At 47.7% G+C, this 21843-nt stretch overlaps 1 protein-coding gene across 1 annotated transcript in view; it reads right to left on the bottom strand.

The window, feature by feature from the left end:
* Nucleotides 1-3031, bottom strand: part of pyroxd1 (pyridine nucleotide-disulphide oxidoreductase domain 1) — a 29983-nt gene extending 26952 nt beyond the window's left edge. The window contains exons 1-2 of the mRNA XM_078420189.1: nucleotides 2904-3031; nucleotides 317-397 (exon numbers count right to left, since the gene is read on the bottom strand). Coding sequence (XP_078276315.1) covers nucleotides 317-397; nucleotides 2904-2972 — 150 coding nt within the window. The 5' untranslated portion in view covers nucleotides 2973-3031. The remainder of the gene's footprint in view (nucleotides 1-316; nucleotides 398-2903) is intronic.
* Between the last annotated feature and the right edge of the window lie 18812 nt (nucleotides 3032-21843).

Below are 21843 nucleotides of genomic sequence, written 5' to 3'. Positions count from 1 at the left end.
AGGCGCTATCTAAAGTTAGAAAGTGGGATAACATAGAACTACAGTGAACGGGTGATCGATGATCGGCGTGGACTCAAGTGAGCCAAAAGGCCTGTTTCCAGGCTGTATCTCTAAACTAAACTAACCTCAACTGTATCTCAGCAACTATAGCCTACAGTGGACTTTGTTTTGGTTGCATTACATGCTACAGTTTCGCACTATTGTAATTTGGTTACTATTACTAATTATCAAAGTATGACTCTGTTACACCTCCCATGGTTGCGTGGGAAAGCACCAGGAGGAATGACATGTTTTCCTGAATCCTAATTACACGTACCTGTTTGAAGTTCATCACTGCTTTAATAAGTGGAGATGCTGTCATCAAAACGATCTCATACTCCGGGAACTGTCCAGCAAGCTATCAAGATGAAAGAGCAGGTCCGAGATTTAAGTGAGTAACAAACCGTATATTGGCTTCAACAACACAGAACATAGCACCAAAAGGAACTACAGATACTGGTTTATACTGGTTCAGTCTGAAGAAGGTTCTCGACCCGAAACGTCACCCATTCCCTCTCTCCTAGATGCTGCCTGACCTGCTGAGTTACTCCAGCATTTTGTAATACCTTCAATTTGTACCAGCATCTGCAGTTATTTTCCTACACTGGTTTATACTTAAGTGAGACACAAAGTGCTGGAGTAACTCCGTGAGTCAGGCAGCATCTCTGTAGAGAAAGGATGGTGACGTTAAGAGTCCCAATGCAAAGTCACCCACCCTTTTTCTCCAGAGATGCTGAGTTTCTCCAGCAATTTGTGCCTATCTTCGATTGAACAGTACAGCACAGGAACAATGTTCATGTTGAACGTGACAAGTTAAACAAATCTAATCTGCCTGCATGTGATCCATATCACTCCATTCCCTGCATATCCATATGCCTATCTAAAAGCCACTTAAACCCCACTATCCTATCTGCCTCTACCACCACCCCTGGCAACGCATTCCAAGCACCCACCACCCACAGTGCAAAAAATCTGCCCCACACATCTCTTTTAAACTTTGGCCCTCTCACATTAAAGCTTTGCCCTCGAGTCTTTGATTTTCCGCCCTGGGAAAACGTTCTGACTGTCTACCCTATCTATGCCTCCCTTAATTTTACATATAGTAAACCTCGTTTTAACGGAGATCCCCTTATCACCGATACCCTCTAATCTAGACATCATTCTGGTAAACCTCCTCTGCATCCACATCCTTCCTGTAGTCGAGTGACCAAAACTGCAAGCATTACTACAAAAAGTCCTTCAAAGCTGCATCATGACTTCCTGATTCTTTTACTCAATACCTCAAACAATAAAGGCAGGCATGCCATATGCCTTCATTACCACTCTCATCTGCTTGTGTTGCTACTTTCAGAGCATCAGGAACTTGGGACCCAAATATCCATCTGTACATTAATGCTGTTAAGGGTCTTGCCATTTATTGTATAATTTCTCCTTACATTCAACCTCCCAAAGTGCAACACCTCACACTTGCCCGGATTAAACTCAATCGGCCATTTCTGGAGTTGATCAAAATCCCGCTGTACACTTTGGAAGCCTTTCTCACAGCCCCCTACTCCGGTAATCTTGACTTGCGGCGAGTTTCAATTTCATGTAATGTAACGTACAAACAACATGATTGTGGTCCCAAAGATGTGTGTTTCATACTGGCAGGAGACCCTGAGTGTCCCTGTATTGACAGCAGACACCAGGTTTGCACCAAGTGTAACATGAGACCCATCTTGCTCTCAGGGTGCATATTCCTGCACTGATATGGGGGTGGGGGGAGGGGGTTAGGTGGTGTGGGATGGGGACCATGTGCCTACACTGACATGGGCTCCATGTGTGACCTTTCAAAGGTACTATGCAAATGCACTGATATCAGTACTCTTGTCATCAAAATCCTGTTGCAACAATGGCCAACATACTACTTGCATTTCTGCTGCACCTGACTTTTGGCAATGCCGCTTCCTTATCATCGACTCCCCTCTCCAATAACTCCTACACAAAATCTTCCTTCATCCCTATACCACTCCACTCACTGACCCTCGCACCCCCTCCACACCACCAGTCCTCAACCTGCCACCCCCACAGACCCCCAACTCTTTCCCCTACCATCCCTCCTCTTCTCTCCACTAACACTTCTCTCCCCTCCCAAACCCACTGGTCTTCTCTTCCCATATCCCACCTCCACATGTTCCATCAGTTCTACCTCCCTTCCATCCCAAACCCCCAGCACCTCCTCCACATGCCTTGTCGCCCTCTCCCCTCCACAGCACCAGCCTCCTCTCCAATCCCTCCCATACCCTGCCTCTTCCCTCCTATCTCCACATATCCCCTGCCCACTCCTGCCTCCTCATACCTCCCAATACCCCTGCCCTCCCTGCCCTCCCTGCCTTGTCCATCCACATATACTGTCCACTCCCTCATGTCCCTATATTCCCTGCTCCCTCCTTATATCCCACGACCCTCCATATAACTCCTGCCTCCTTCACAAACCCCCTCCCCATACCCCTGCAACTGCACAAAAATATACCCAGCTCACTCACTCCCATACACACTGCTCCTCCCTCCCATATCCCTGCCCCCTCCCAATAGCCCCTCTCTATAACCAATGCCTCCCCCATCCCCATAACCCCTACCCCCTCCCCATAATCCCTCCCCCTCCCCATAACCCCTCCCCCCTCCCCCAACCCCCTCCCCATAACCCCAACCCCCTCCCCCTAACCCCTACCTCCTCCCCATAACCCCTCCCCCTCCCCATAACCCCTCCCCCTAACCCCTACCTCCTCCCCATCACCCCCCCCCCCTCCCCATCACCCCTCCTCCCCATCACCCCTCCTTCACATAGCCCCGCCTCAGATCTCCCCTCCGCATGACTCCCCCACCTGCTCGGCGCACGTCACCCCCGCCACGCCGCCGCCAGCCACCACGAGCCGGAGCCGCGGCGTCGCCATGGCAGCGCTGAGCCCGCGGACCCCGCACCGCACTGCACCAGCACGCCTACCCCCCGCCCGGAAGCTACGTCACCGACCGCCCCGATCCCGCCGGAAGTGGAGGGCAGCCTGAGCCTCTGACGGTTCAGGGCCGTTGCCACGGCAACGCGGTCCCCATCCTCAGCCCTCCCCCTCCCCGGAGTAAGAGGCCCATCTCCACCCTCACCCCCCATGGCAACGTGGTCCCCATTCTCAGCAACCCCCCCCGGGGTAAGAGGACCATCTCCACCCTCACTCCCCATGGCAACGTGATCCCCATCCTCAGCCCCCCCCCCCTCGGGGTAAGAGGACCATCTCCACCCTTACCCCCCCCCATGGCAACGTGGTCCTCCCTCAGCCCCCAATGTAAAGGGGCAATCGCCACCCTCAGCCAGTGTAAGGGGACCTCTCCAGCCTTAGCTGGTGTCAGGGCAGCATGTCTATCTTCATCCTCAGCCAGTGTGAGGGGACCATCTCCATGCTCAGCTCTTCCTCATGTCCCTAAGACCAGTTGCTGCTCCAATTGGCCACTACTGTGGGGTGATAGCATTGATGGGCATGTGTATGGATGAACTGGGTTGGCATGGAGCCGCTGGGCAGTGTGGCCCCCTTTTTCATCATGTGCGAATATGGATCAGGTTGTGAACAGCTCTGCCCAACAATGCAAGTAAGTGCAGAGAGTTGTCGGTGGAGCCCAGTCCATCACACAGACCTGATTACCCATCGTTTAAGAGGGGTCCCGACCCAAAACCTCACCTATCCATGTTCTCCAGAGAATGCCGCCTGACCCGCTGAGTTTCTCCAGCACTTTGTGTCATCCCCACCGTTGACTCCGTCAACACTTCACACTGCCTCAGAAAAGCAGCTAACATAATCAAAGACTTTTCCCAAACCAGTCATTCCTTCTCCCCACTCCCGTCCGGCAGAAGGTACAGAAGCTTGTACACTTGCACCATCAGATTCAGGAACAGCTTTTCCTCCTCTGTTATCAGGCTGTATATGTCCTGTGCTTGTTTCTTGACAGTTTATTTGTGTTGTCGTGGAATATGGAATAAAGGCTGAGAAATTGTTTAGGTTTCTTTTTATTATTGTCATGTGTGTACCTAGGTACAGGGAAAGCTTTGTTTGCATGCTGTCCAATCAATTAAATAATACTGTACATAAATACAATCAAGCCATACACAAGTCCAACAGGTGAAGCAAAGAAAAAGATCCAGAGTGCAGAATATAATTCTCAGCGTGTAGTACAATAAACGGATCATGACATGTAGTGCCACTTGATAGCATTGTTGAAGGTACCTTACATCACCGTGTGGATGACTGAAAGAAGATTGATTTGCCAGAATAGATTTATCCTGCTTCTTGTGAACAGGGAATAACTGAATAATTTTTCACACTCAAAAAATACAAAATGATGGAGTAATTCAGCAGGTCAAGCAGCATCTACGAACTTGAGTTACTTCAGTACTTTGTTGGTTTGCTTACAATCCAGGCCGAAGCAGTCTGCTTAAATGACTGCAAATTCACTATGCTAAAAATTAATTCCCTCCCCCATCGATGCATGGTAGCTGCAGTATATACCACCTTCTCAGAAAAGCAGCCAACATAATCAAAGACTTGTCCCACCCCGGTCATTCCTTCATCTCCCCGCACCTGTCTGTCAGAATGTACAGAAGCTTGAAAGACTCAAGATCAGCTTATCAAGCTTTTATCAGGCCCTCTGTTATCATGCTTTTGAACGGTCCTTCCATAAGCTAGGGTACTGTCCGATTCATCTCTACCTTATTGCACACATTGGACGTTGTCTCTGGAACTGATGCGCTACAATGCTGAGAACTATGCACTCTGGATATTCCCCTTTGCTCTGCCTATTGTACTTGAGTTTGAATGGATTCTACATGTATATGGTATTATCTGATCTGATTTAATAGCATGCAAAGCAAAATATTTCACACTACCTCTGTACACATGACAATAATAAACCTTAATCTCTCGGGCTGTTAGGGACCGGTGATAACTGCTTGCCTTGACAGCAATGGCCTCATCCTGATAAATAAATAAAAACATCAAAGGACACAAAGTGCAGGACTTGTGTGGGAGATAGTAGGTTGACACAGGTGAGAGAGGGGGGTTTTGATAGCTCCTTGGAACAAAGGCCAAAGATAAGAAAGGAAGGTGTGAGACTGGTTTAAAGAGTTGCAGATTGTAAAGTCAGAGAAAAGAAATTGGCAGGAGGAGAGAATGGAGGAGTGAAATAGGTGGGGCACAGGCGGGGGGGGGGGGGGGGGGGGGGTGAAGTGGGGAGGTTGGGAGAAAGGTGTTTTGAGGCAGCACAGTGGCACAGCAGTAGAGTTGCTGCCTTACGGCGTCAGAGACCCGGGTTCGATCCTGACTAGGTGCTGTCTGCATGGAGTTTGTATGTTTTCCCTTTGACCGCATGGGTTTTCTCCAGGTGCTCTGGTTTCATCCCACCCTCCAAAGATGTACAGATGTGTAGGTTAATTGGCTTTGATAAATTGTCCCTAGTGTGTAGAAAAGTGTTAGTGTACGGGGTGATCACTGGTTGGCACGGACATGGTGGGTTAAAGGGCCTGTTTCCACGCTGTATCTCGAAAGCCTAAAAGTTTAAAGATAAAGAAGACCTAAAATTGGAAAATTTAACGTTCATACTGTAGGGTTGTGAGCTACCCAAGCGCAATAGGAGGTGCTGATTCTTCAGTTTTTGTGTTGCCTGTCATGGAGGAGGCCCAGGACAGAAAGGTAGGAATGGGAAGGGAAGTTAAAATAGTTGGCAACCAGGAGATCCAATAGGCCTCATGCAAGCATTCAGCAAAGTGGTCGCCGGGTCTTAGACACTTAGGTCTCGCCAATGTACAGGAGGGCCACATTCGGTGCAGCGGATGCAGTAGATGAGGTTGGAGGAGATGCACGTGAACCTCTGCCTCAGCTGGTGTCCCTGGATGGTGGCGACGGAGGAGGTATAGGGACAGGTGTTACATCTCCTGCAGATGTAGGGGACAGTTACTGGGGAGGGGGTTGGTTTGGGTGGGAAGATATGAGTGAACCAAGGAGTTGTGAAGGGAGCAGTCTGCGGAAGGCGGAAAGGGGCGGAGATGGGAAGATGTGGTAGTGGTGGAATCACTATGGAGGTGCCAGAAATGTCGGAGGATGATTTTAGATTTTTTTTAGATTTAGAGATACAGCGCGGAAACAGGCCCTTCGGCCCACCGAGTCCACGCCGCCCAGCGATCCCCGCACATTAACACTATCCTACACACACTAGAGACAATTTTTACATTTACCCAGTCAATTAACCTAAATGCCCTAAATGGACATTCCCCCCCTACTTCTAACCCACCTCTCTAACTCCAGGTCCCTCAGGTCGGCCGACTTGGGGCTACTCACTATCCCGTGGTCTAGGCTTAAGCTCAGGGGTGACCGCGCTTTTGCGGTTGCAGCTCCTAGACTGTGGAACAGCATCCCTCTCCCCATCAGAACTGCCCCCTCCATCGACTCCTTTAAGTCCAGGCTCAAAATCTATTTCTACTCCCTAGCGTTTGAGGCTCATTGAGGAGGCGCTGTGAACTGTTTTGTATGTGCTGTTATGTTTGCGTGTTACTGTACGTTTCATTTTTTATTTCCTTAGTACCTAATCAGATGTACAGCACTTTGGTCAACGTGGGTTGTTTTTAAATGTGCTATTGTAGCGACCATAGAGAATGGTCCAGGTCGTCGAACCCTCGGATTGGCCAGCGAGGTCACGTGGGAACGCGACCATGGGGATTGGTCCAGGGAACGACATCGCTGATTGGCCAGCGATGTCATGTGCGCGTTTGGCGCCCGATTTAGCCAGTTCGGCGAAGTCTTCAAGGAAGACAGTAAGTTTGTATTGGTTGTCCTGTACCTTGTTGTTTAACTCTGTATTCGTGTATTGCGGCTGCAATAAACTTCGTCTACAACCAACAAGTTTCGGACTCGCCATATTGGTGACCCCGACATGATCTGGACGATCACCGACTGAGCAGGAACCCGACGCCTCGTTGACGATGACCGAGCAGGGCACACCGGAGTCAAGCGCGGCAGGCGTTCATCTTCCGTTATTTTGGACGTACGCACCGCAAGCTTGGTTTATCCACGCCGAGGCTCAATTCCATATAAAGAAGGTGTCGGACGAGTCCACGAAGTACTTCTACCTCGTCAGCGCTCTATCGCCGGACACAACCATCATAAATTCACCTGCGGAAGACAAGTACGAGGCCATGAAGAAGGTATTACTGCGAACCTTCGGGTTGAATAAGCATGGTGGTGCGGCAAAACTTCTGCACCTACCGGATCTTGGAGACCAACTGCCTTCCGTCCTCATGGCCGAAATGATGATGCTAGCCGGTGAGCATACGGATTGCCCGATGTTTGAACAGGCATTCCGCGAGAAACTTCCCGAGGATGTCCGACTGCTGCTTACGGATTGTTCTTTTAAGGACCCCGAAGCATATGCAGCGAAAGCGGACGCGCTCATAGCGGCAAAAAACAAGGCAAGTGGTTCAATCAACAAAGTCTCGACATCGGTGACCACGCCACAGCGACGGCAAGATGGCGCCACGTCTCCCGCCAATTCTCCGAAAGCCCGCCAAAAAGATCCGCACAAGCGCGGCTGGTGCTATTATCACCTACGATGGGGTAACGAATCCCGCAACTGTCGTTTGCCTTGTACCTTCGCGGGAAATGCCTCGGCCGATCGTACATAGGGGCAGTTACGATTGGCCAGAACCGGCGCCTCTATGTTCATGATCGATTCACGGACACAGAATTTTTGGTAGACACGGGAGCCATCGTCAGCATAGTGCCGCCGACCGACCTCAAAACCAGATCGGGTAAGACAGGTCCCACCCTCATCGCGGTTAATGGCAGCCCAATTCGCACTTTCGGTACACGGAAGATGTCCCTTGTGTTAGGCCTCCGCACGTACGAATGGCCATTCATCATAGCCGACGTCAAACAAGCGATCCTGGGCGCAGATTTTCTCTGGGCTTTTTCACTGGTTCCTGATGTCCGCGGTAACGACCTCCGACCCTCCGCCGAAGATGAGCACGTCGCTCCGACAATCGCCTCCTCGCCCAGCCCTACTGTCCAGGCCGTCGTCGCGGCCCCCGACTCGTATGCTGCGATTCTGGCAGAGTTCCCAGAGCTGCTCGTCCAACGTTTTGACGCACCTTCGGCTAAGCACGGTGTGGTCCATCACATCTGCACCGAAGGCCCTCCCGTTTTCGCTCGGGCCAGGAGACTACCGCCAGACAAACTGGTGGTGGCAAGGGCGGAGTTCAGGAAGATGGAGGAAATGGGAATTGTCCGTCAGTCTGACAGCCCGTGGGCCTCGCCGTTACACATGGTCTCCAAGGCATCTGGGGGGTGGAGGCCATGTGGCGATTATCGGCGTCTCAATGCTGTCACCACGGCTGATCGCTACCCCATACCGCACCTACAGGACTTTTCATCTGGGCTGGAAGGAGCGGTGGTGTTTTCCAAAATCGATTTGGTGCGAGGATACCATCAGATTCCGGTGCGACCGGAGGACATACAAAAAACTGCAACTATTACTCCGTTCGGGTTGTTTGAATGGTTGCGTATGCCTTTCGGTTTAAAGAACGCGGCACAGGCTTTCCAGCGACTGATGGACCGCGTGGGCCGGGGTTTACCCTTTTTGTTTATTTATTTAGACGACATCCTGGTAGCCAGCCCCTCAGTGCAGGAACACCAGGCCCATTTGCGGACCGTGTTCCAGCGGCTCCAAGACCACGGGCTCATTATCCAACCCTCCAAATGTCAATTCGGCCTGCCTGCCCTCGATTTTCTAGGGCACAGAATTACTCCTGCCGGCGCCGCCCCTTTGCCCGAGAAGGTGGAAGCTATCCGGGCTTTTCCCAGGCCCACCACAGTAAAAAGGCTGCAGGAGTTCGTAGGCATGGTTAATTTCTACCATAGATTCGTTCCGGCAGCGGCGCGAGTCCTGCGCCCGCTTTTCCAATGCCTTGCAGGGAATCCGGTAGAGTTGTTGTGGTCCCCGACCGCAGAGTCGGCTTTTACGGCAGCTAAGGCAGCCTTGGCAGACGCCACCATGTTGGTCCATCCGAGCCCCTCCGCCCCCACGGCCCTGACGGTTGACGCCTCTGACGTGGCGGTGGGTGGGGTTCTGGAGCAGCAGGTCGGTGGCCGTTGGCAGCCTTTAGCGTTTTTCAGCCGGCAACTAAATTCGGCCGAGCTGAAATATAGCGCAGTTGACCGAGAGCTTCTAGCTCTCTATTTAGCTGTCCGTCATTTCAGGTATTTCCTCGAGGGCCGCCCATTCGTGGCATTTACGGCCCGCCAGCAGCGGCACCTGACTGCTATCTCCGAATTTACCACAGATGTCCGTCATATCGCGGGTAAGCTTAATGCCGTTGCTGACGCCCTGTCTAGACCTGCTTTTCCCCCTATTTCGGCGGTGGACTGCGAAGTGGATCCCCAGGAGCTCGCGGAGGCACAGCTCCTAGCGGATACCGTTTCGGCTTACCAGTCCACCACTTCGGGATTGAAGTTGGCCCAGGTAGCTTGTGGGTCGGAGGGCACGAAAGTCTGGTGCGATGTTTCTCTTCCTCGTCCCAGGCCGGTAGTACCGCCCTCCCTTCAGCGCCGGGTTTTCGATGCCATTCATGGGCTGGCGCACCCGTCCATCCGCTCCACCTCTGCCTTGGTAGCAGCGAGGTTTGTCTGGCATGGCCTGCGGAAACAGGTAGCGGGGTGGGCACGTTCCTGCGTGCCCTGTCAGACCGCTAAAGTCCAGCGCCACGTCCAGCCCCCCGTACAGGATTTCGAGGTCCCGGCTTTTCGTTTTTTCCACATCCACGTGGATTTGGTCGGGCCTTTGCCTTCCTCCCGGGGCTACACCCACCTCCTCACGGTGGTGGATCGGTTCACCCCGGTGGCCAGAGGCTTTCCCATTGTTTGATATCTCGTCAGCGTCTTGTGCTAGGACTTTGGCCCTTCATTGGGTAGCTCGTTTCGGGGTCCCAGCAGTTATTACAACTGACAGAGGGCCACAGTTCACTTCGTCCCTCTGGGCCGCGCTGGCGGAACTGTACGGGTCCAAGTTACAACCCACAACTGCATATCACCCTCAGGCAAATGGACTCGTAGAAAGGTTCCACCGCCAACTTAAGGCGTCCCTCAGTGCAAGGCTTGAAGGCCCGGACTGGGTAGACCAACTCCCTTGGGTTCTTTTGGGCATCCGGACTGCTCCTAAGCCAGATCTCGGTGCGTCGTCCGCAGAGCTAGTATATGGCTCGACACTTCGAGTACCCGGAGATCTGTTTCCGGACCCTTCAGCCCTGCTCCCTACAGTCCCATCAGCGTTAGCATCTCTCCGGGAACGGGTGGGCTCCCTGGCTCCAGTGCCGACTTCACGTCATGGGTGTCCCATGGTACATGAACCGTCTTCCCTGAAGGACTGTGAGTTTGTTTTTCTGCGTAAAGATGCCCATCGCGCCCCGTTGCAGAGGGTCTATCAAGGGCCGTTCCGGGTTTTATGTAAGGGAACGGCTACTTTCACCTTAGACATGGGCGGCAAGAGTGAACTCGTCTCGGTGTCCCGGCTCAAACCTGCCCATTTGGACCCGGATCAACCAGTCCTGGTCAGTCAAACCCCTAGGAGAGGCCGACCTCCGTTAGTTCCGCCCAGTCCAGAAACCCCCGTTCCGACAGTTCCTCCAGGATCCCCCGTTTCGGCAGTTCCTCCAGGACCCCCCGTGCCGGTAGTTCCTCCAGAACCTCTCGTTCCGGCTGTTCCACCAAGTCCGGAACCTCCGGCTCCTGTGGTTCAGGCTGTCCCTCTCCGTACTCGTTATGGTCGCGAAATCCGGCTCCCAGCTAGGTTCCGCACCTCGGGTTCTGGGGGGGGTCATGTAGTGACCATAGAGAATGGTCCAGGTCGTCAAACCCTCGGATTGGCCAGCGAGGTCACGTGGGAACGCGACCATGGGGATTGGTCCAGGGAACGACATCGCTGATTGGCCAGCGATGTCATGTGCGCGTTTGGCGCCCGATTTAGCCAGTTCGGCGAAGTCTTCAAGGAAGACAGTAAGTTTGTATTGGTTGTCCTGTACCTTGTTGTTTAACTCTGTATTCGTGTATTGCGGCTGCAATAAACTTCGTCTACAACCAACAAGTTTCGGACTCGCCATACTATACAAATAAAATTGAAGATTGAATTGAAATTGAAATTGAAATACCCGCACATCTTTGGAGTGTGGGAGGAAACCGAAGATCTCAGAGAAAACCCTCCCAGGTCACGGGGAGAACGAACAAACTCCGTACAGACGGCGCCCGTAGTCAGGATCGAACCTGAGTCTGCGGCGCTGCATTCGCTGTAAGGCAGCAACTCTACCGCTGCGCCACCGTGCTGCCATGTGTTGGATGCAGAGGTGAGGAGAAAGGTGAGGACCGGGGGAACTCTGTCCTTGTTCCATCTGTAGTGAGGGGGAGCAAGAGCAGAACTACGAGATGTGTGTGCGGGACCGGGTGTTGTGGCCATGACGCCCGCCAGAAGAATCGTCGGTCGATGTGACCTGCTTGAAGGCTCGGTGGTAGGTGGAACCCATCAGAAGGTTCGTCGGTCTTCGGGATCGGTTGCCCGCCCGAAGGCTCGTCGGGGCCCGCCCGAAGGCTCGGAGATCAGCAGGGAAACCACCCGAGGGCTCGTCGGACGGCGTAACCGGGAGGGAACTGGAGGGGTCGGGCACTAGGAGTGGATCGGTAGGAGGATGAATTGAGGTAATGCCTACAGCTCCTTCAAGATAGGCTGCAGGAGGCACCCCTGGGACACAAAGATGGCCGGGCGAAGAAAGGAGAGGGACATCAGTTTGCGGGAACAGCTCAAGTGTGCGGGCCGACTGAACTTTGGACTTTGAATAATGGCACCAAAAATGGCTGCTCTCACATGTGTGATATATGCAAAAAGAATTTCACTGCATAGTTGCACATGTGACAAATAAAGCACTATTGAACAGATGGGGGGGGGAACCACTTTTACAAAGGAGAACATCTCGGATGTCCTAGAATCGAAAGTCTGATACGGCTTAGACAAAGGAATTGAGAGTAGGGAAAATGTCTTTGCAAGAGGCAAGGTTGTAGGAAGTGTAGTCCAGATAACTCCAGCCCATTGTGTTCTTTTGTGTATTAACCAGCATCTGCAGTTCTTTGCTTCTACACATAAAACCATCATGTGCTTATCTGGATCATGAGCAAAAAAATGATCGTAATGGGAAAGGATGCTTTTTTGTTATCAGTGTAGAAAATAAATCAATAACTGAACTGAAAAATTGTCAGCATCTTCAAAAGTGACTCAGAATAGTTTGAAAATGGTGCATTAACAATATTGGTATTAAATATCTTCATCCAGCTAGCGATTCATCTATATGCTCATTAAACAGAATAGATGGAGGAGCAATATCAGTTTTAATCTTCCTCACTTAGCCATGCATCATAGCACCTCTTAAAGTTATAAGCGATTCCTGATTATATACTGTATAAATCATATCAACCATAACTTTCCATAAAAAGCTTTTAAATTTAAAATCTAGAGTGTGACTTCAGTTTAGGTATAATAAAATGAACTCTATTTACGAACTCTGTTCCCCTTTGTTCTACCTATTGTACTTGAGTTTGAACTGATTGTATTTATGTATAGTATGATCTGATCTGTTTTAGATAGCATGTAAAACAGATCTCTTCACTGTACCTCGATACATGTGACAATAATAATCTTAACCCTAAACTTAAACCTTCAATCATATGGCAGTTTACAATTTTATATCATTTAACCGAGAACATTGGTTTCCCCACAACACTAATCCTAAAATTTCAGGTGGAAGTTAAAGAGGACCAGATATTATTTTGCAGGGATTTCTTTCAAATATTCATTGCTCAACCAAAATCATATGAACATATAGTTGGTAATGATGACATTACTGTCCTCTGAATCTTTAGTTCTAAATTACTTCAGCAAAACACAAAGTACTGGAGGAACTCAGCGGGCCAGTAGCATCTGTGGAGGGATTGGACAGATGATGTTTTGGGTTAGAATCCTTCTTCAGAATCTACAGTACCTTTCGGGTCAGGACCTTTCTTCAGTCCTAAGTCTGAAGAAAGTATACACTGGAATTTAGAAGGATGAGAGGAGATCTTATTGAAACGTATAAGATTATTAAGGGGTTGGACACGCTAGAGGCTGGAAACATGTTCCCAATGTTGGGGGAGTCCAGAACAAGGAGCCACAGTTTAAGAATAAGGGGTAGGCCATTTAGAACTGAGATGAGGAAAAACTTTTTCAGTCAGAGAGTTGTGAATCTGTGGAATTCTCTGCCTCAGAAGACAGTGGAGGCCAATTCTCTGAATGCATTCAAGAGAGAGCTAGATAGAGCTCTTAAGGATAGCGGAGTCAGGGAGTATGGGGAGAAGGCAGGAACGGGGTACTGATTGAGAATGATCAGCCAAGATCACATTGAATGGCGGTGCTGGCTCAAAGGGCCAAATGGCCTCCTCCTGCACCTATTGTCTATTGTCTATTGAGCTGAAATGTTGCCTGTCCATTCCCTCCACAGACGCTACCTGACATAGTTCCATATAATATAAATGTATATTATATTAATATAATTAATGACATGCAAACTAAATTAAACTCAAAGACAATGGAAAATTTTAATTAAAAAAACTGAGGAAAGGCCTACTGTATGTATTATAGATAATCAGAACTTAAGAGAGACACAAAATACTGGCAAAACTCAGCGGGACAGGCAGCATCTCTGGATAGAAGAAATGGGTGATGTTTCGGGTTGAGATCCTTCTTCAGACTACGTGCGATTAAAGTTTCGAAATGAACCATAGCAACAGCCCTTTACAATTCTTTCCAGAATGAAGTAACCTGTCTCTAAATTCCAATCTAAAGCTGTGCTTCTGTGGCACAACAATATCCTACTGCATTAAAATGTCTAATTAGTAACACAATAAGCCTCGTTAGACCTTCACACACATCTGGTCATTCGCGAGTTTAAATGTCAAGAATATTTTGGTTGAGAATTATCAGACGCACATCTTTCCTGGCAAAACTTTAAACAAAACTAAAATTAACTGACATTTCTCTACTGTGATGAAGCATCTGTTTAAATATGTAAACTGTTTTATTGAGCTACAAACAAACTACCGCTTAAATCCCAAAAGATCAATAGAGACAAAGATTTTACGTTCTATAATTCACCAAAATGTGATATGGCAAATGGACTCGCCAGATTTTTTTTGTTTTGTAGACACAAGGAATTGCAGATGCTGGAATCTTCAGCAAAATACTCGAAGTGCTGGAGTAACTCATCATCTCTAGACAATATGGTTAGGTGTCAGGCAGTTCGGGTCAGGACCCTTCCTCAGATTGATGTATGGTGCATGAACATCGGATTCTCCAATTTCAGGTAACAATTTTAGGTGCTGTCCGTGTGGAGTTTACACATTCTCCCTGTGACCGTGCAGAGCTGGTGCTTGCAAAGTGCCAGAGGTGATGATGGAAGCCAATACGATAGTGGTATTAACGAGGCATTTGAATAGGCACATGGATATGCCATAGTGAGTATATGGAATGAGCTGGCAGATGAGGTAGTTGAGGCAGGTGCGAGAACAACATTTAAAAGACATTAAATGTATATGGATAAGAAAGATTTAAAGGGATTATGGGCCAAACACGGGCAGGTGGGACTAGTGTAGAAGGTACATGTTGGCCAGCATGAGCAAGTTGGGTCGAAGGACCATTTTCTGTGGTGTATGACTCTATAACTCTATATGCAGGGAACGAATAGATACAGATCACATGCAGGCAGAGGTGATTAATTTACCTTGGCATCAACTTCAGCACAGATATTGCGGCCAAAGGGCCTGTTCCTGTATTGTACTGTTCCATGTTCTGTATAACTGTTTTAGCCAGGTTACCCTTCACCTGACAGTTACCCAGTTGAGTCTGTTTACACGTGAACAGATGATTAAATACCTCCCCAATTCCCTTCCAAGTTGCAAAGGTTTGCTGAAAAACATTCATTTTTAAATGAATAAAGAAGTGATGCTGATGACAATTGATTGATATAACTCTTCTTGTTTGTCCCATCTTCATTCTGTTCATTTATGGCAGGCCATAAACTGGTTGATTTATAATGTAGGAAGGAACTGCAGATGCTGGTTTACACTGAAGATAGACACAAAATGCTGGAGTAACTCAGCAGGTCAGGCAGCACCTCTGGAGAAAAGCTGGTTGATTTATAGATTTAGTGAGGATCATCCATTATGATTCAACTCTGTCTTCATGGGTGAAAGATTACCATTATCATGAAAGAATCCCGAGTGAGTTTTGTACCAAGAAATATGCTGATGTTATCATTTTCAAAGGCTGTGGTTACAAATCCAGATCCAGTAGGATCACGTACAAACAAGGAACTGAGATACTGGTTTACAAACAAGGACACAAAGTGCTGGAGTAACTTAGCAGGTCAGGCAGCATCCTTAGAGAACATGAATAGATGACGGTTCATGTTGGGATCCCTCTTCAGACTGATTCCCAACCCAAAGTTCTTCCAGTAGGACCTTGGTTGGTCTTATCAAAAGTGCGTAAGGAACTCAGTGGGTCAGGCAGCATCTGTGGAGGGAATGGATAGATGATGTTCCACACGGGGACTCTTCTGAAGAAGGGTCTCGATGCAAAATGGCACCCATCCACTTCTTCCACAGATGCTGCCAGACCCACTGAGTTCCTTCAGCACTTAGTGTTTTGGTTAAGATTCCAGCATCTGCAGTTTCTTGTTTCTCCATTATTACTTATCATATTGGTCTGCAAATCTTGTTAACAGTTTAACCACAGCTCAACGATTAGGACAGATGGTGAGATGTGGGGGAAAAAAAATGTTTTTGTTGGAAGATCAGTTATTTGTTCTGTTAATATATCCACAAGGTTATATTGACTACGGAGCAATCCAAAGCATTGCCTTCATCAAATGGAATCCTAAGCTGAATTAGATGACATTTGGCCAGCTGGAAGTTCAAGCCTGCACTTATAGTTCTATTAACTTTTATTTTTTCTCCTGAGATTTCTTTATTTCTTTACCCATAGATGATTCTCGTTTACTGATGATGATACACAATTCTCTTTGTTACCATACCTTAAATTTGCCTCCTGATCAACTTTCTTTTTCCTTCTGGGAATATCTTCCCTAGATCAACCTAGTTAATGTAACAGACACTTGAGTACTTTTTACGTGCGACTCACACCTGGTTTCTCTGAATACTTGTGTTCGTTCCTCCAGGGTTGACTGGAGCTCTCAGTTGCTGACCATTTCAACTCCCCTTCCCATTCCCACACTGACCTTTCAGTCCTGGGCCTCTTCCATTGCCAGAGTGGAGGAACAGCACCTCATATTCCACTTGGGTAACTTACAACCCAAAGGTGTGAACAAAGAATTTTCCAATTTTAGATAACTAACCTACAAACACCCCCCTCTCCCCACCCTATTTCTGCCTCACTCCACCTCCCTCCCCCCTTCACTTCCCTATGCCCTACCTGGACTTGGACCCATTTCTCCCCCCTTCCACATATTCCTTCCTTCATAATTTGTACCTCTTTTATCCTTAACTCACATCTTTTGCCTTTTCATCTCTGGCCTTTGTCCAACCTTGTGCCTATCAAAAACTCCACGTACCTGTATCCACCTATCGCTCACCAGGCTTTGTCTTGTCTCTCCTCTCTTCCAGCTTTCTCCTCCCCACCCCACCACAATCAATCTGAAGAAGGGTCCTGACCCAAGACGTTACCATGTTCCCCGGAGAGGCTGCCTGACCCTCTGGGTTCATGTTCCATGTTCCCCGGAGAGGCTGCCTGACCCTCTGGGTTACTCCAGCACTTTGTCGTTTTTTTTCACCATTTGTGCTTTGTGAAGACAGGGAGATTACAATGAGGTGTAGAGTCAGGGTTGGAGGGGAAAAAGAATATTTAAATTCCTTAAAAATATTGCTTTAATTTATCATTCTGCCATTGGATAATTACAAGTCTCAATGTAAAACACAAAACTTTTGAAACTGAAAAAACATCAGCCTGCTATTTTTGCACATTCGTAACTATTCCAATTTTGACACTGATTATCTTGTTCAAATAAAAAGCTCCATATCTATGGAACTTGCGTCACTTGTTGATGTGGAAATTATAAATATACAATGTGAAGCATCCACTTCATAGAGCCTATGACAGCAAACAAATACTCTGACCCATTTCAGAGGAATATTGATAGCTTTGTTGCTTTCATTAGTCAGGCAAGACTGATGTCTGTATTTCATTCCACTGAACATCAAGTCTTTGGTGAACTTTTGCTTTGTCAAACACAAGGGTCCATTATCCGAGTCCCCGAATATAAGGGCATTGTAATGGGAATGAGCATGAACAAGTTATCACTGAGGAAATGATAGCATCATTTTAAAATGAGAAATGCCTTGAAAAATATTTCGTTGAATCTATGTTTCTGCACAATATAGATATGCTTGGCACTGACCCAATGAAGTTCAACACTAGTCGCACGAGACTGCAGAGACTGGAATCTTGAGCAAAACACAAAGGGCTGGAGGAACTGAGCAGGTCAGGCAGTATCTTTAGAGATTTGGACTTTAGACTTTAGAGATACTGTGCGGAAAGAGGCCCTTCTGTCCGCCTCCCACCAGTTATCACCTCGCACTAACACTATCCTACACACTCAGGCCAATTTTACAACTTATCAAAGCCAATTAACCTATTTAACCTGTACGTCTTTGGAGTGTGGAAGGAAACCGGAGAACCTGGTGAGGTCACAGGGAGAACATACAAACTCCGTACAGACAGCACACGTAGTCAGCATAGAACCTGGGTCTTCGGCGCTGTAAGGCAGCAGCTCTACCGCCGTGCCGCCTGAAGGGAATGTGGAGGGAATGGTCCGTTGACGTTTTAAGGTCAAGACCACTTCTTTAGATCTGATCTGAAATATTGCCTATCCAAGTTATGAGATAATAAACAATAGACAATAGGTGCAGGAGTAGGCCATTCGGCCCTTCGAGCCAGCACCACCATTCAATGTAATCATGGCTGATCATTCTCAATCAGTACCCCGTTTCTGCCTTCTCCCCATACCCCCTGACTCCGCTATCCTTAAGAGCTCTATCTAGCTCTCTCTTGAATGCATTCAGAGAATTGGCCTCCACTGCCTTCTGAGGTAGAGAATTCCACAGATTTACAACTCTCTGACTGGAAAAGTTTTTCCTCATCTCCATTCGAAATGGCCTACCCCTTATTCTTAAACTGTGGCCCCTGGTTCTGGACACCCCCAACATTGGGAACATGGTTCCTGCCTCTAACATGTCCAACCCCTTAATAATCTTATATGTTTCGATAAGATCCCCTCTCATCCTTCTAAATTCCAGTGTATACAAGCCTAGTCATTCCAGTCTTTCAACAAATGACAGTCCCGCCATTCTGGGAATTAACCTAGTAAACCTACGTTGCACGCCCTCAATAGCAAGAATAGCCTTCCTCAAATTTGGAGACCAAAACTGCACACAGTACTCCAGGTGCGGTCTCACTAGGGCCTTGTACAACTGCAGAAGGACCTCTTTGTTCCTATACTCAACTCCTCTTGTTATGAAGGCCAACATTCCATTGTCTTTCTTCACTGCCTGCTGTACCTGCATGCTTCCTTTCAGTGACTGATGCACTAGGACACCCAGATCTCGTTGTACATCCCCTTTTCCTAACTTGACACCATTCATATAATACTCTGCCTTCCTATTCTTACCACCAAAGTGGATAACCTCACACTTATCCACATTAAACTGCATCTGCCATGCATCCGCCCACTCACACAACCTGTCCAAGTCACCCTGCAACCTCATAGCATCTTCCTCACAGTTCACACTGCCACCCAGCTTTGTATCATCTGCAAATTTGCTAACGGTACTTTTAATCCCTTCATCCAAGTAATTAATGTATATTGTAAATAGCTGCGGTCCCTGCACCAAGCCTCGCGGTACCACACTAGACACTGCCTGCCATTCTGAAAGGGAAGCATTTATCCACCCTCTTTGCTTTCTGTCTGCCAACCAATTTTCTATCCATGTCAGTACCCTACCCCCAATACCATGTGCTCTAATTTTGCCCACTAATCTCCTATGTGGGATCTTCTCGAAGGTTTTCTGAAAGTCAAGGTGCACTACATCCACCGGCTCTCCCCTGTCAATTTTCCTAGTTACATCCTCAAAAAATTCCAGAAGATTAGTCAAGCATGATCTCCCCTTTGTAAATCCATGCTGGCTCGGAACGATCCTGTTACTGCTATCCAAATGCTCCGCAATTTCATCTTTTATAATTGACTTCAGCATCTTCCCCACCACTGATGTCAGACTAACTGGCCTATAATTTCCTGTTTTCTCTCTCCCTCCTTTCTTAAAAAGTGGGATAACATTAGCTACCCTCCAATCCACAGGAACTGATCCTGAATCTATAGAACATTGGAAAATGATCAACAATGCGTCCATTGCGTATCTAATATGAGATACAAGGAACTGCAGATGCTGGCTTATACAAAAAAAAGACACAAAGTGTTGGAGTAACTCAGTGGGTCAGGCGGCATCTGTTTAGGTTTTGCTAATGATCTGTATGTGCTGCTGCGTTATATGGTCAGGCTGGATGATAAAGCGTTGCCCATTGGTCTGGTATGGTGTGTAAACATTGGAGAGAATAGCACTCTAACAAAATATAAGCATTTGAATGGAGACACAAGAGGTTGTGGGTGCTAGAATCTGGAACGAAAAATAAACTGGTGGAGAAACCCAGCAGGTCCACAATGTCTGTGCCAAACATGATGCCAGTTTCTCCTCTGCCTGCATGTGATCCATAACCCTCCATTTCTTAAATACCACTATTGTACCTTCCTCCATCACCATCACCCTTGGCAACCTGGTCCAGTTTCTTGGTGTCAATATTACCAATGATCTGTCGTGGAACAACCACATTGAAGAGATAACCAGGAAGGCACACCAACACCTTCACTTACTTTGGAGACTGAGGAAATTACACTTCACGCTGCCTCGGAAGAGCAGCCAACATAATCACACCCTGGTCATTCCCTCTTCTCCCCACACCCATCGAGTAGAGGTTACAGAAGCTTGAAAGCGTGCACTGGCAGACTTGGGAACGGCTTCTTTTCTGTTATCAGGCTTCTGGACATTCCTTCCATAAGCAAGTATACTGTCTGATTCACCTCCACCTCATTGCGGTCATTGGAATTTGTCTCTGGAACTGATGCACTGCAATGCTGAAAACTATATTCTGCACTTTGTAGCTTCCCCTTTGCCCTACCTATTGCATTTGAGTTTGGCTTAAATGTATTTATGTACGGTATTATCTGGTTTGATTGGATAGCATGCGATACAAGGCTTTTCACGATACCTTAGCACACGGGACAATAATAAAAACTGAACCTTGATGTTTCCAACCTGGGAAAAGGTTTCTGACCATCCACCCTATCTCTGCTTCTCTTTATATACTCTTTATATAATTTTATATACTTACAACAACAGTACGTGTGCTTGGCACGTCCGACCAACCTACTTGACGTAGATGTGACACAAGACCCCCTACAAATGTGCATGCATTCATCAATCCAAAAACTAAAAGGAAATGCCCAATGTTGAAGAAAATTTCACGGCAAAGATCAGTTTGCATGCACCGACGGCCTTTATCGCACTTGACTTTTAATGTTGGGTATGATGTTCTATATAAATAACAATGTCCGTCATGGTTTAATTAAAGAAGAACTGAATGAGCAGATAATTAGGTTGTTACCACAATGAATCATTTCCACTGCCACTTTAAATGCAACAGGGTAAAAACATTTGTTATTCTATTCGCTGAGTGTATTTGACATGAAGTTTCACTTCATATCAGCGCCTTTCAGTCATTTCCTTAATAGGAAGCTATTAACGATTCTTTGGAAGCTTTGCAACCTTACAAAATATACTGGATCCTTGACGTTTATCATTTCGGTATTCAATTAAAAAAAAACAAAAGTATTTGAGTTGAAGACACGAGGAACTGCAACTTCTGAGGTGGAACAGCACCTCATATTATGCTTGGATAGCTTACAACCCTGAACATTGAATTCCCCAATTTTAGGTAGCCTGGACAAAACACCCTTCCATTCCGTTTCTTCCTCATTAACCCACCACCCCACCCTTTCTTTCCCCTCCCCTCACCTGAGCACAGGCTGATTTTGCTTCTATCTTTCCCCCTCCACTTACATTCGTAAATAACTTCCACCGCGTCAAACCTCTAGCTTCACAATTTGCTACTCTTGTATCCTTTTGTCTCACACCTTGTGTGTGTTCATCACTGGCCTTTGTCCAACCATCTGCCTATCAAACCCCACCCCTCTCACCTGTGTTCACCTATTTCCTGCCACGCTTTGTCCTGCAGCAGAGTGGCACAGAGGTAGAGCCACTGCCTCACAGCTCCAGAGACCTGGGTTCAATACTGATCTAGGGTGCTGTCTGTGTAGTGTTTGCACGTTCTCCCTGTGACGATGTGGATTTCCTCCGGGTCCTTTGGTTTCCTCCCACATCCCAAAGACGTGCGGGTTTCGTAGGTTAACTGGCCTCTGTAAATTGCCCCTATAGTGTAGGGAGTGGATGAGAAAGTGGGATAACAGAGAACTAGGGTGAACAGGTAATCGATGGTCAGTGTGGGCTCAGTGGGCCGAAGGGCCTGTTTCCATGCTGTATC

Source organism: Rhinoraja longicauda, chromosome 23 (assembly GCF_053455715.1).
Source record: "Rhinoraja longicauda isolate Sanriku21f chromosome 23, sRhiLon1.1, whole genome shotgun sequence".
In the NCBI taxonomy this organism is placed as follows: Eukaryota; Metazoa; Chordata; class Chondrichthyes; order Rajiformes; family Arhynchobatidae; genus Rhinoraja; species Rhinoraja longicauda.
Note: the sequence above shows the minus strand (reverse complement) of the source record. Positions and strands in the feature narration are given on the sequence as shown.